Source organism: Musa acuminata, chromosome BXJ3-8 (assembly GCF_036884655.1).
Source record: "Musa acuminata AAA Group cultivar baxijiao chromosome BXJ3-8, Cavendish_Baxijiao_AAA, whole genome shotgun sequence".
Classification (NCBI taxonomy): domain Eukaryota; kingdom Viridiplantae; phylum Streptophyta; class Magnoliopsida; order Zingiberales; family Musaceae; genus Musa; species Musa acuminata.
In genome coordinates this window covers 9,777,213-9,791,101 of record NC_088356.1, presented here as the reverse complement: position 1 = coordinate 9,791,101, position 13,889 = coordinate 9,777,213, and the positions used below count along the sequence as shown (strand labels likewise).

The window sequence follows — 13,889 nt, the reverse complement described above, 5'->3', positions numbered from 1 at the left end:
TGCCTGGATCAGCTCTGTCTATGATTTCTGATTTCTGATTTTATGAAAGTGATCACAGGTACTAAGGATTGATGAAACCAATTGTGCACTATTCACAATTTTCATCAACTTTTTCTGATTAATAGTTTCCTTATCATTTGTATGATGCAATGGACTGCACAAGGTGTTCACTGTTCAGGATAGGTGATCATGATTCGTGAAAATTTCAACTGTCTTTCTAAATTTAGCCATAGTATCAATCATCACATACACAATATATCTCTCCTTAACCTCTTCGAGAATTTTCTTGATCAGTTAATATATGCAATGGACACCATAGAGTTCAAATGTCATCTTATGGAACACTATTTATTGGTTACAATAGATCACGAAGATGATTGTGCTTATTCTCATTGACCTCATCTAATATTCACACATTTGGATAACCCCACAAGATTTCATTACTTCTTAAACAAGACATACATAAATTTATCAACCTCTTTTAAACCCATAATGCCACTTAGGGTCTTCAGTTCTACACAAGGTTCAAGTCTTTATGCTGGTAGATATGGCCTGAAGAAGGCATCGCCACATCGGTATAACAAATGGTTAATGTGGTAGAAGCAGAACCACTCTAATACAATGCAACCATTTTTTTTTCTATTTTTCTTGTCATAAGAATAAAATAGGATTTGTGTCTCTGATATTTGGGCCTTCCACCTTGACTTCATCCATGTAAAAGTCCTGAACATCCTCCTCATGCTTTCTGTCCCCTGAGGAACTGTATTGAAGTGATGACCTAATCTTCGCAATCATTATCGAGGCTGAGAGAACTTGATCACTACTAATACTGCACATGGAGGTGCCAGTAGGACCTCTACATTGTTGAACCTCATACTGCCACTATCTTTTGATTAAGTAATTAATTCAACTGTGCATGTGAAGTAATAATTTTAACTGTGAATGTGGGGTGAATTTCACCATCTTGATCCCTAGACCCATCATAAGCAGCAGGTTATTGATGTGTGCTTATTAAAATATATTCTGTTCTTTTAACTTGCTTCTCGGAAGCTTTTTCTCATCGAAGTCTGGCTCCACCCTTCTATTTTCCAAAAGGCTTCTGTTGTTTATTACATTGGGGAAGTTTTCTGCTCTACTTTTTTCAATCTGAAGACTTTTTTTTTGCCTAGTGCCTACATGTGATAAGATCTTGTATTTTCTCCAAACTCTGCCCATGTACTACCATCATCAATAACAGTATGATCTATAGTGAAACTACAAATAGTTTATCGTATGTTCCACTCAATTAAATTAAGTGAAAGGAATCCACTCATTACAAAAGATAAACATATTAAAGAAAAGGGTGAATGTGTTGTCAGAAGGTTCACCAAATCAGCTGAAATGAGGTCCCTTTCCATGCCACATATTATTAGATGTAATATTCCTAGCCATTATTTGTGTAAAGTAAAGCAAACTTTGTATCTCAGTTTTAGACTTATGAAAAAACTATAGAAATTGCATTTTGGTGAGTTCCACCAAACTCACCTAAACTAGACTTATTAAAATTGTAAAATAAACTTTTCTAATATATACAGGGAAAGATTGTCCCCATGTCTACACTAATTAAAGTGATTCCATGTTATTGTTATGGATGTGTATTCTTAAGGGAATTCTATTAAAGATTTGTGTTTGTTCTTGTATCTTAAAATAGTAAAATGTTGGAAGCTTCAAATTTCTACGTGCCATACATTTGTTAGTAAACAAGGCCTATTAGTGCTATGAATATTGCTAAGTTTATTGGATCTTCCCAATCTTTGAAGAAATTCTCTACAAATAAGCATCTATAATGGGTTATAGAAAATAGGAATTCTTTCCTTTTTCTACAAAACTCAATTACAGTCAAGCCTATTTTATAGATCGAATTAATCTAATTGTTTGTTAGAGAAAAGGGGTGTAATATATATTGTACTAATAAAAATTATTCATTTACTATAACATCAAAGTAAAAGAAGAAAGAAAACACAATTCTCTCTGATAAGTATCCGACAATTGATGGCTCTCTGCTGGGATAAGAACCAGGCCATAGGTTGCTTCGAAAATCAATAACTTACAGATGCATCTTCAGAATATTAGTCTGTAATCATTTTGATATCAACATCGTCACTTGGTAGTTTGAGGCTTTGAGCCGCTATTATATCTTTAAAGATTAAGTAGATGAGAAATTGCATACAGTTTTATTCATTCAACATTTCATGATTTGTGATGTGATGAATTTGTTTCTATGGTACTTGTATACTGACATTTCATAGTGGTGTGTGTCACTTAGTGTACACAAGCTTCCTAAGTTTTTAAGGGACGATATTTCCTTGTCTTATTTGTAGATCATTGAATGATGATTACTATTACTATGTCTGATGAGAAATATACTTGTAGGTGATGTTCAGTTCTGATGGCTATGCCTTCCCTGAGACTTTCTTTTTAGGTATGTCCTAAAATTTTATATATCATTTAATGAGAATTGTCATTTGTCTTCAACTTGTCTGTAGCAATTATATGTTATTGCTTACACGGTTGTAGTAGCCAAAAGTTGTGAAGAGTCTTCCATGCTTTCTTTCTTTTTTAATGTTTTAAGCCCCCATTCAGAATTTTACCACCAATCAGAATTTAATATCTTAGTAATCGACCCTATGGATACAAAGTTTGCAAACAACTTTGCAAACAATTGTATTACAAACAACTCTACTTGTTTAGCCCCCATCCAGTTTTTAATGACATGCTTGTCTGTTTTACATTGATATTTGTATCCAAACAACTCTACGTGCTAATGTCTGCAGCCTGTTAATAATATCATGCAAGTCTTAATCCTTGACCATCAAATAGTAAAATCATGATATTGTTAATTTGATGATTTTTTGAGATTTTGTGATTAACTTACAAAATTCTTCTCTTTATGATGCTAAAGATGACTTTTTTTTTATCTACTAATAGAAAACAGATAGGTTTTTTACGGAGCTTGTGCCCAAAAATTTCTTGATCAAAATTTGATAATCTAGAACTTCTCTATTGCTAAACTTGGATAATGTCTATTCTCTAGTATGTTATTTTTGAAGTTAATGTTGATCTGACCTAATTTAATAGGTGCCAAGCGGGCACGTGAAGTAGTTTTCAGTGTTTTGTCAACTGCATGTGATGATGGTGATCTTACTCTAACTGAGGCTTTAGAAGCAGCTGAGGATATCTTTAGAAGGAACTCATTACAGCTTTACAAACTGCATGGTGTTGTCCAAAGCTCAATATCTCTCAACAAGACTTCTATGGTTACTTCACACCCAGATGGTATAGCATTTGTTCGTATTATTTGGATAGATACATCGGCTCAACACAGATGTCGTGTGAGTAATTCTTTTGATAGAATCTGTCATCAATAAGGGACATGGCATTCTATTTTTTGTAAGCTACCTTTGTTATTATTTTTTTGTTAGTTTGAAATTGAAAACCAATTATTTTAAAATCATAAAATATACTTATCAACAAAAGCAATTTGATGAAGCTTAAAATTATATGCCCTTGTAGATAGGGGATACATATTGTGAACTTATTAGATCATAGTATAAGCTTCAACATATTTTGATCAATTAGACACATGTTTTGTGATTTTCCATCTTTATGTTACATTAGGTTCTGTCATGGCTGGAATTTAATAAGTTGTCTTTTGTTTGTTGTATCATTATGTTTGGCAAGAATTTATCCTTGGCAAAACTAAGTCAGCTAGAGAGGCAAGATGCCATTCAACTCTAGGTATTGATATTCATAGATATATGTGCCATTGATAAACTAATCCACATTGACATTTAGATAGTTTGACTTCTTGTTAGTAGTATACATCATATATCGTGACATAGCCTTTTGATAATTTACACTTGTGATTGTGCCCAAAGTTTGACACTGCATATTTTGCAACCTATGATATTCTCCAAATCACATCTGAAGAGTGAGGACTCATGCTTTTTGGTTGTTTGCCCAAGGTTATTTAATTCTGTCCTTAAAGGGGTGGTTCAGTGCATGAGATTCCTGCCAAAATGGAGGGTCAATACACAGCCTTAACCTTGCAAGCAAGGAGTCTGTTTCAATGACCCAAACTCTTGACACTCAAGTTGCAAAAAAGAACCTCACCATTATACTGAAGTTTTCTTTCTCAAGAATATCTATACTATGTTCAGTTAAAAAATATGCCACAAAATGAACTATACTGAAGATAGTCTATCTAGTAATGGATTCCAACTGGATGGACTGAACCTAACACAAGCATAAAGGTGGGTAACAAACAGGTGTTAAGAGTGCTGCATATCCTGTTGCTTAAGCATTGAGTTCCTATAAAGATGACAAATGCCTTAGGTGTAATGAACGCCTTTAAATGTTGAGATGCTATGGGCATGACATGTATTCTATTCATTAGTGTACCAGATGATGCCATAATGAAAGTCACTACATGTATTACATGGCATAAAATGAAGTTCACACTAATAAATTTATTTCAAATAATTAAATTATTTATATTTTCGTGCCTGGCAAGAGGATGTGATTAGTTATGTAAATGATCCTTTTTGTTGATTACTGCATCTTAAGTTATAGCAGGATTATATTTGCTTGATGTGCTCTAACCCAGGTAATACCAGTAAGGCGATTCTATGAAGTTGTTAAGAACTCAGGAGTAGGGTTGACTATGGCATCAATGGGAATGACTTCATTTTGCGATGGTCCAGCAGATGGAACCAACCTAACAGCCGTTGGAGAGATCCGACTCTTACCAGATTTAACAACAAAATACAGGATTCCTTGGTACCAATTCCTTATTTTGTTGTCAATATTTTATTATGTTAATAATTTCCTTGTCAATCTCTGTGGTAAATATTACTGAAACAGGTATAGCTTTATTTTTTTGCTGACTTTGAAACCTACAAGTGCTGGAAGCAAGAATAATTGATTCTCACAGTGATGCCATCCCAAACTAGTGTGTCATTCCATGTGGATCTTGTACTGGCATTGGCATGCATGTTTGCTGCATGCTGTGCGTCTGTGTATAGTTGGCTACATCTATTATTCAGGGGCATGATCGCAGCTTAACTTGGTTGGCATATGACATGACATCATGATCATGAAATGGAAGTTCAATTTCATTATGCCATTCACCATACTATTTGCACCAAAAATGATTCTTGCAAGAAACATCACAATCCACATGAGAAGGTGATAATTGTCTAAATTAGATAATGCAATTTCAGTAACCAAATGGTGTTAATATTAAAGAAATAGAGGCATATATTTTATGGATATCATTGGAGAAATTGAATTAATAACAACCATGTTATCCATGCCTAGTTTTCTGTAGCTTTTTGCTACTGAATAAAAAGGAATTGTTTTCTGTCTAAATTTCAGTAAGCTTTTTTCTGTAGTCTCAGCATGTAATAGTCAAATGTTAATAATTACTATGCACAAATGCAGTCGGTTAATATTTGTCTCATGGATGAATGGTTGAAATGATATACTATCAAAATAGAAACAGATGCAGTCCGGCAAATAAAAATGGATGTCTTCATCATATGACAATGAAAGGGTGAAGTAAGATTGAGAAAGCAAATTAGTGGTGAGCTAGAGAAGAGAACATTATACCATAGTAATTTTCTTTGAAAACCTGAAATTCAGCTTGACAATTCTTCTTCCAAAAGCTCTGTGAGTTTGACTTCTCAGTATTTCGCAAGCAGATAGCCTACATTTCCTTCCAAACTCATTTTGACTCTATGAAAGTGTTTGTGTGCTCAAATTTCAATTAGATTTTTCACCTTTCCTATTCCAGAACTTTGTCTTACCACTTCAGTGTGCTTGATACTGACAATTTTCTGAAATGATTCGTCATAGTGATAATTATGTAGGTAAAATCTTGCCTTCCAAATTGAATATATTTTTTGTAAAATTCTTTAACTGAATTGCTTCAGTTCTCATCTCAAAGTTTTATTTAGATGTGATTCATTAACGAAATGGTTAAATGCTATATTTACCCAAATCATGTCGTTTATGTTTAGAGATGTTTATTTTTTAACAGGGCAAGCCAAGAAGAAATGGTACTGGCTGACATGCAAATAAGGCCTGGTGAAGCTTGGGAATATTGTCCAAGAAACTGCTTGCGGAGAATGTCAAAAATCTTGAAAGATGAATTTAACCTGGTGAAGTACAACTTCATAGTACATTAAGCATCTAAAGTTCTAAACCATCAACTTTCACTATTGAGTGGTTTTTATATAGGAAATGAATGCAGGATTTGAAAATGAGTTTTATCTTCTCAAAAATGTCATAAGGTACTTTCGTTGAACACTTAGTTTTGGATGCTTATACCTTTGGCTTATTTCGAAGAAGCTTATGCAGAGATGGGAAAGAACAATTGGTTCCATTTGACAAGACGCGGTACTGTTCTACTTCAGCATTTGATGCTGCATCTCCTATTTTACAAGAAGTTAACTCTGCTCTTCAATCCATGGATATTTCAGTTGAGCAGGTATTATTTTAGGCTCATCAAGATCTTCCTCCCCCCCCCCCCCCCCCCCCCCCTCCCCCTTTTTTTTTATCAGATGTTGTCTTGTTGACATGCTGTGGACATATCCACTCATGAACAGTAATTAATAGTTAAATATTCTCAAGATATGAGATCTAATATTTAAAACATAGCAACAAGACAGTCTTATATTCCATCAGAATTTATTGATTTTTATTTCTGTGCGATCTCAATTTAATTAATGGGCATGGACACATTAAACGTTTGCAAATTTTGCTACATTCCTTTTTCATCGTCACATATTCAATTGATACTTTGACATAGCCACTCCTATTCTTTTTATCTTTTATCATGTTTCGTACCTTGTCTAGAAAGCATGATTATCACAAGGCTTTTTATGAGATACACATTCTTCATATAATTGGAAATAGAAAATTCTGTCCTGTAGCATATAAGTCGTCCGTTGATAACGATCGAATTTCGATTGTTCTGATCGGTACAAACCCCGTATTGAGCGATACGGGGTCACTTAGCATATACCACCCGGTACAGGGTGGTTCACGACGTCACGTACCAATCCCCTATTGGATCAGTACGTATTACCCATACTGGGTGGTATACTACAGCACAACAAACTTAGCTAAAAATACATGTGATTATAGAACTTCTATCCACCTTTCTCTTTTCTACAATAATCATTTATTGCAATCTTCAGATTATTAACAGAAGTCTGTAAGACACATACGGTAAAAGAATTTTATTTGTAATCTTTAACGATAAAGATTTTGAAGGTCATAATGGGTTTTTACCTGTCTGAAATTGTTTGACTCATTTGTTTTCCATTGTACAAGATCATCAATTGTTTTCTCTGTGCAAATAAGGTCAATTAGTTCTAATGTCCATTTAGTAGACAAATTTTTATGACACTCTTGTTAAAGTAACTACATAGTTTAAATCATTTGGCTAATGGGTAATTTGTTGATTGAAGCACATATTCTTTTTCATTTGTGTTTTATAGTGTTTATTTCCCTTGGTACTGTTATTTTTAGTTGTGGTTTCTTTCTTGAGACAATTATTTATTCAAGCTTTTCTGTCCTAATAGCTTCATGCAGAAGCTGGACAAGGTCAATTTGAACTATCACTGGGGCATAAAGAATCTGGTCTTGCAGCTGATAACTTGATTTATGTTCGTGAAGTTATTAGGTCCATCGCAACAAAGCATGGATTATTGGCTACCTTTCTTCCAAAGTATGTTCATGCTATATATCTCTATTGATATATTGATTGAATTATGCAAGTGATCAAAACATATGATGATTGCATTATGCAAGTGTTGCTAGTTCCAGATATTATTTTAAGCAAAGTGTATTAGTGTCAGCATGAACCTATTTTCAGAGGCTCATAGCTACTCAAAACATATAAAGTTATGATCTGTGTCACTTGAGGACTTGGTATGTGTTAGGACTCTAGCTTGGAGAGTCCTAATTGAGAGGGACATTTATGTAAAACTGTTAGGACTCTAGCTAGGAGAGTCCTAATTGAGAGGGACATTATGTTAGGACTCTAGCTAGGAGAGTCCTAATTGAGAGGGGCATTCATGTAGGAGGTTTTTCTTAGAGAAGAATTAGGAGTTGTAAGGGAATAGGAGTCTTGAGTAGGAGTCCTATTAGGAGTTGGTTAGAAGTAAGAGTCTTAAGTAGGAGTCCTATTAGGAGTTAGGGTTTAGAAGCCCTATAAATAGCTATGTATTCCATCTCTTTTCATAAGCAATAGATGAATCTTTTCTGCAGCCTTTGAGCAGCAATTTGGAGGGAGGAACCCCTATAGAGTTCCAAGGAGGCCGATCCCCTAAAGAGATCAACCCCAAGTTTAGAATCTGCAAGGGTTCTAACAGTATGTTACTTGACTTGGAAATATTGGACTGAGTTAGTTGGTTCACTGTTTCTGGTCATAGTATACCTTAAATAGCTGACTTGGATTGCTTTTATGATATATTGATTTTACCGAGGGCAGACATTGGTATAATGGTAAGGTTGCTCCTTTGCTACTTGGGAGACCAGGGTTTGAGTCACAAAGACAGCCTCTTTAAATATTTAAAAGTATGGCTGCGTACGTCCTTTTAGCATTCAATCTGATCGATGACAGTGGTGGTAGTCAAGGATTATCTTTTTACTGTCAGACCATACCAGAAAGTACAAACCACAAATCGCAGCTTTGGCCTGCTTTAGGAAGGGGTGAAAGTAATGGATCTACAGCAAGACATTCTGACTGTGTTATTCACTGCTAGTTCCATGCTTGGATAAAAGAGGAGGCTGCATTAGGTCACAGATAGCCAGAAAAAGTTTTTTCAGATTTCATGGATTTTAAACTATTGTTGTTGTTGTTGCATAATGAATATAGCCTTAATGAACAATCACATAAATTTATTCCTATAAATTTTTAGCTTTTAAATTGAATAAGAGATAGGACTGATGAATGTCATTGCCTTACAAATAAGGCAGACAAATTGTTGCATTCTCGTTATGACGTTGGAAAAATGTTTGATCTGGATGTATCTGATAATTTATTATGATTAGAGAAGATAGTATGTTTATTTATCAATATAAAGTATATGTTCTCCATGGATCAAAATGTGATCCTTAAAACTGGTCATCCTGACATGATCCTTGATAAAGTTTGTTTAAACAAATACAATCTTTAATCCTCATGTCATTTCTCGCTTTATAATTATGAAGAAAAATAAACTTTTTGGCTTCAACTTCTAATTGATGTTACTTCCTTTTTCAAATTATTTGCTATGAAATAAAAGATCCTGGTAAGAATATGCAGCATTTTTATTATTTTTTGTGGATTTGTGAAATTTCTGCATTTTTCCATTAAGCATACACACACACACACACACACACACACACACACACACACACATATATATATATATATATATATATATATATATATATATTACATGCATGAACTAGACGTCATTATAAATGTTGAAATACCTGAAATTCTTTTTTTCCTAACATGGAAATATTATCTCAAATTAAATCTGAAATTGTGAAAACTAATAATTGCACGTTTTCGGTTCATTTGGTTTATAGGTATCGCTTAGATGACATTGGCTCTGGATCTCATGTACATTTAAGTTTGTGGGAGAGTGGAAAGAATGTCTTTATCGGATCCGAGGCATCAAAAACTCGACATGGAATGTCAGAACTTGGTGAAAAATTTATGGCTGGAGTTTATAATCATCTTCCTTCAATCTTGGCATTTATTGCTCCACTACCCAACAGGTAAGGTCCTTTTCTTTTTCAGAAAAGAAATTATGTCTCCATAAATGATCGAATGCTTTACTTTCCTGGATAGCTCATCGTTGCAGGATGACATTGTAATAGGTGTCTACAAGCACTTTGAGCCTCTCTGACAGCATCCATGTCTGCAGATACTTTCGAGTTTCGAGTGCTAGTTGTGATGTTTTTAATTTTTCACTTTTCATGTTGAACTGTCCAATTTTCATCATCATAAAGTGTTAAATTGTTGATAACTAGAGCATCTTCCTTCTCTAAAGAGAATTTCGAAGGGGCACAACAATCATAGTTTTGGTAATGGTCCTTGCTAATGTTATGTCTGGCCAGAACCTGATCACACTAGTTGGGGCTAGATCAAGAAAATTGATCAAAATAGCCATTAGATTAGGTTTCAGTACAAACAAACAGATTCCTGGATATTTCCTCATCTTAGCTTTGTTTCTAGGAGGATAGTCTTACCTTAAAGTATGTCCTCATGGTCAAAAACAATTTTATAGTAATGGCAATTTCTTTGAGATCTCAGGGAGTTGCTGAAGCAGTTGAATATACTAGCCCTTTATTAAGGGCCTTTTATATGAATACATATGACTCATGAATTAAGGTATGTTGGAAGCATTCCATTTGTTAGATAATTTGGTTGATTAGTAATAGCCTTTGACCAGTGAAAAATGAGAATTTAATTTGTGGCTTCTATATAGAAATTACTTGCTCCAATTTACTGAAATTTATGTTGAAATTCTTGATTTCATGTCTCTAAATGAAATAGAAATTGTAGACACAACACCCATTTTTCTTTTCCAAAGAATAAAAAAAGAAAAATTCTAGAGGATGTTCTGATTTCTAATTAGGTCGCAAGGTATATTTTATGGCCAAGGGTGAGTCACAGAAGTGCTCTTAACTTGCATCCCTGGTTTTTTGCCCGCTATTAGAACATCTCATAAGTATCCTTCCAGGATTATATGTAAGTGTGAAAGACTTCTAACTACAATACAAGCATTAGATCATTCTCAACCGTTCCACTACACTAATTTTATAGTAGTTTATTTTTTATCATCAACTATCTATCTTTCTGCAACTTCATCAACGATTAAAGTATTATGTATGCTGTCTATATAGTTCAAGCATTGGTGTTGTACAGGTAAGTTCTTAACACAGTTAGCTACTAATATTGATTGCAGAATGAGCACTTTGATTGTGCTTTTCTCTCAGATATTTTCCTTATTGAATTGGCTGTCAGTTCATGACTTCGTGCATCCGTCCGTCCGTCCGTCCGTCCCGTGTAAGTGCGTAAGTGCGTAAGTGGAACCTAAACCTTAAAGTCGTCCAAGTTTGATTCCAACCCACTCTACTTAGGGTTTCAAAGTCCTGAGGCAGTAAAAAAGAGTGAACTTCCTCTCTTTCCTCTTGTTCCTTTCCCCAGGCTGCTCCATTTGTCAGTATGGCCTGGCACTCAATCTCGCTGAAGATTAAATTCATTAGTTTAAACTGATTTTAGAAATGTCAGACTAAGAAGTACGTTGATTAAAATCTGTTAAAGTTGTAAAGAAGGTTGTGTTGGAGTCTGCACCATTTCTAAATTCTCTTAAGGATTTATATATAGTGGCTCAGAGCCACTGGCTCTCCCCTATGCCAAGTGATGGTTTGCATGATGGAAGAGTGAAGCATACTCTCTTTCCTCCTTTTTATTTCCTCAGGCAGCTGCTTTTGTCTGTAGACTGCCTGGTCCATAATCTGGAATCATTAGTTTAAACTGATTATCGTAGTGTAACAACATAGGATACATTGATTAATATCTCGTAAATGTTGTAAAGAAAGTCGTGGAGTATACACTAGTTCTAAATTGAGGTTTTATTTTTAGAGACTCCCCCGTATGCTAAGTAGCGGCTTGCATTGTGAAAGTTGTCAGTACATGTCATTAGCACAGCAATGCCAAAAATATGAATACTGAAGAGGGAAATGTTGATAGAGGAAAACAGTTTTCACTAGTGCTGGTGCTCCTTGTTAGTTCTTTCTCCACAGGAACAGTGGTTGTGATTTCATTCTTGGTTTTGGTACATCTATGACTAATTACATGTGACCTCTGTTTTTATATATTGTCCAGACTCCAGACTATAGTTTATGCAGCCTTTCTTTTTTTTCTATTTAATTTGTGGTTATAAAAAAACTTGGGCAAGCTTACAAGTCAGCATTGAGAAAGAGAAGTATTAATTTAGCATTATGGAATTTTCACTAGATCTACTTCTTGTGTTCAATGCTTAAAATTCAATTTCAGAACTTTCTTCAGATATTCATCATGATATTTACTTTTATCATCTCTAAATATAGTTATGATCGGATTCAACCAAATACTTGGAGTGGGGCTTACCATTGTTGGGGAAAAGAGAATAGAGAAGCTCCAATGAGGACTGCATGCCCACCTGGTGTATCTAGAGACCTTGTAAGCAACTTTGAAATTAAGTCCTTTGATGGGTGTGCAAACCCATACTTGGGCCTAGCTTCAATAATTGCTGCAGGAATTGATGGCCTTCGAAGAAATCTTAGCTTGCCTGAACCCATTGGTATGATTAAATTTATCTCCTATAATTTTCGATATTTGTTTAAGTTCTTTGTATAAATTCAGCAAATAACCTCTTTACAAAAAAATTTAAAAAATATATGCCTTAAGCTTCTTATGTACTTTTCTGGTTTTATTCTTACAAGATCTGTTTTATTTACTATCAGTGGTCTTAACAAAGTTATATTTCATTGCATATATTATGTTTTTCTGGCCCTAGTAGAGAATATCTACCATTCATATTGTAAGAATCTTTAATCTCTACCTTTGTTGAATGAACAACTCATAATATGGTGCAGGGACATGAAGGCCTTATGGTAGAACTTGGTAGCCATGGTTAAGTGTTAATTCCCTGGTGAATTTTTTGGATGGAATGAGTGTCTATGGAGTTAATCAGTCTGTAAGAAGATTTCATGAGATTAGAGTGCGAAAGATTAGCACTTTGTCTCTTTGGATCGAAGACCTAATATAGAAAAAAATGGTGTATTGGCAATAGTTTCATCATGCCTGCTTCTCACACATAGGTCGGCAAAAAAGAGGGACAACTCAAACAATACTATCAGAAAGCAATATCAAGAGCCGTTTGTATAGCCTAAACTCCGATACTTGAAAAACAAGCATACCAAACTTTAGTTTGCATTTTCTTGATGATAGATGGCTCTTCACCTTTAATGCTTTGTTTCAGTGTCAATTCAATTAGATACAAATTATATTCTGACATTTAAATCGTGTCAGTGACAATTTTGGTAGTAAATAACATTTTTCTTTTCATCAGTGTGATTTTTGCACCATAAAGTCATAAACTATAATTTTCCTTGCTAGTTTGAAGTGGATTAATTATGATGTGCTGATTGGTTCATAATATTGTTGCTACTGTCTATGGTACAGAAACAAATCCTTCTGGTCATGATTCAGATGTTGGAAGGTTGCCAAAAGAATTGCGTGAATCTATAGGGGCACTTTCTCAAGACACTGTTTTGATCAAATTCCTTGGAGAAGAACTTGTGACTGCTGTTATTGGTGTTCGCCAGGTAAGCAATTTGAAAGTGTGCTATTATCTACATTATATTATATATGTCATGTGATAAGGGTAATATGGATACAGAAGAACCAAAAAGAATAATGGCATTCCTTTAACATGAGACAACTTTTGTTGGTTCCTTTAACATGAACTGTGTTGCAGGCGGAGGATTATTATTATAGGAAAAATAAGGATGCAGTCAAGGAACTTATTTATCAGTATTGATTCAGCTGATGATGCCTGGTGTGTATCTTTTCTCGTGGCACTTGTGATTTCAATTCTTGATTCAGATGTTTTCATATGTGATTTCAATTCTTGATTCAAGAGTTGTATCAAATGACAAATTGTCTCGAAACATTTTATCAAGAGATTTCAATTTCTGTATCTCATGGACAGAAATGAAGAATTTGATCCTGCTTTGAAAGATGAGCACGTCATGTCATAAGTCCGTCGTACGAACACCACATAATCACATGCAAA

The 13,889-nt window shown here is 34.5% G+C and overlaps 1 protein-coding gene across 1 annotated transcript in view; it reads left to right on the top strand.

Moving 5' to 3' along the window:
* LOC103974291 (protein fluG) overlaps nucleotides 1-13,793 on the top strand; it is a 30,463-nt gene extending 16,670 nt beyond the window's left edge. Inside the window, exons 8-18 of the mRNA XM_065164420.1 lie at nucleotides 2,413-2,461; nucleotides 3,118-3,371; nucleotides 4,646-4,818; nucleotides 6,080-6,200; nucleotides 6,280-6,332; nucleotides 6,400-6,529; nucleotides 7,629-7,774; nucleotides 9,628-9,819; nucleotides 12,160-12,392; nucleotides 13,277-13,419; nucleotides 13,572-13,793. Coding sequence (XP_065020492.1) covers nucleotides 2,413-2,461; nucleotides 3,118-3,371; nucleotides 4,646-4,818; nucleotides 6,080-6,200; nucleotides 6,280-6,332; nucleotides 6,400-6,529; nucleotides 7,629-7,774; nucleotides 9,628-9,819; nucleotides 12,160-12,392; nucleotides 13,277-13,419; nucleotides 13,572-13,634 — 1,557 coding nt within the window. The 3' untranslated portion in view covers nucleotides 13,635-13,793. The remainder of the gene's footprint in view (nucleotides 1-2,412; nucleotides 2,462-3,117; nucleotides 3,372-4,645; nucleotides 4,819-6,079; nucleotides 6,201-6,279; nucleotides 6,333-6,399; nucleotides 6,530-7,628; nucleotides 7,775-9,627; nucleotides 9,820-12,159; nucleotides 12,393-13,276; nucleotides 13,420-13,571) is intronic.
* Nucleotides 13,794-13,889: the final 96 nt, after the last annotated feature.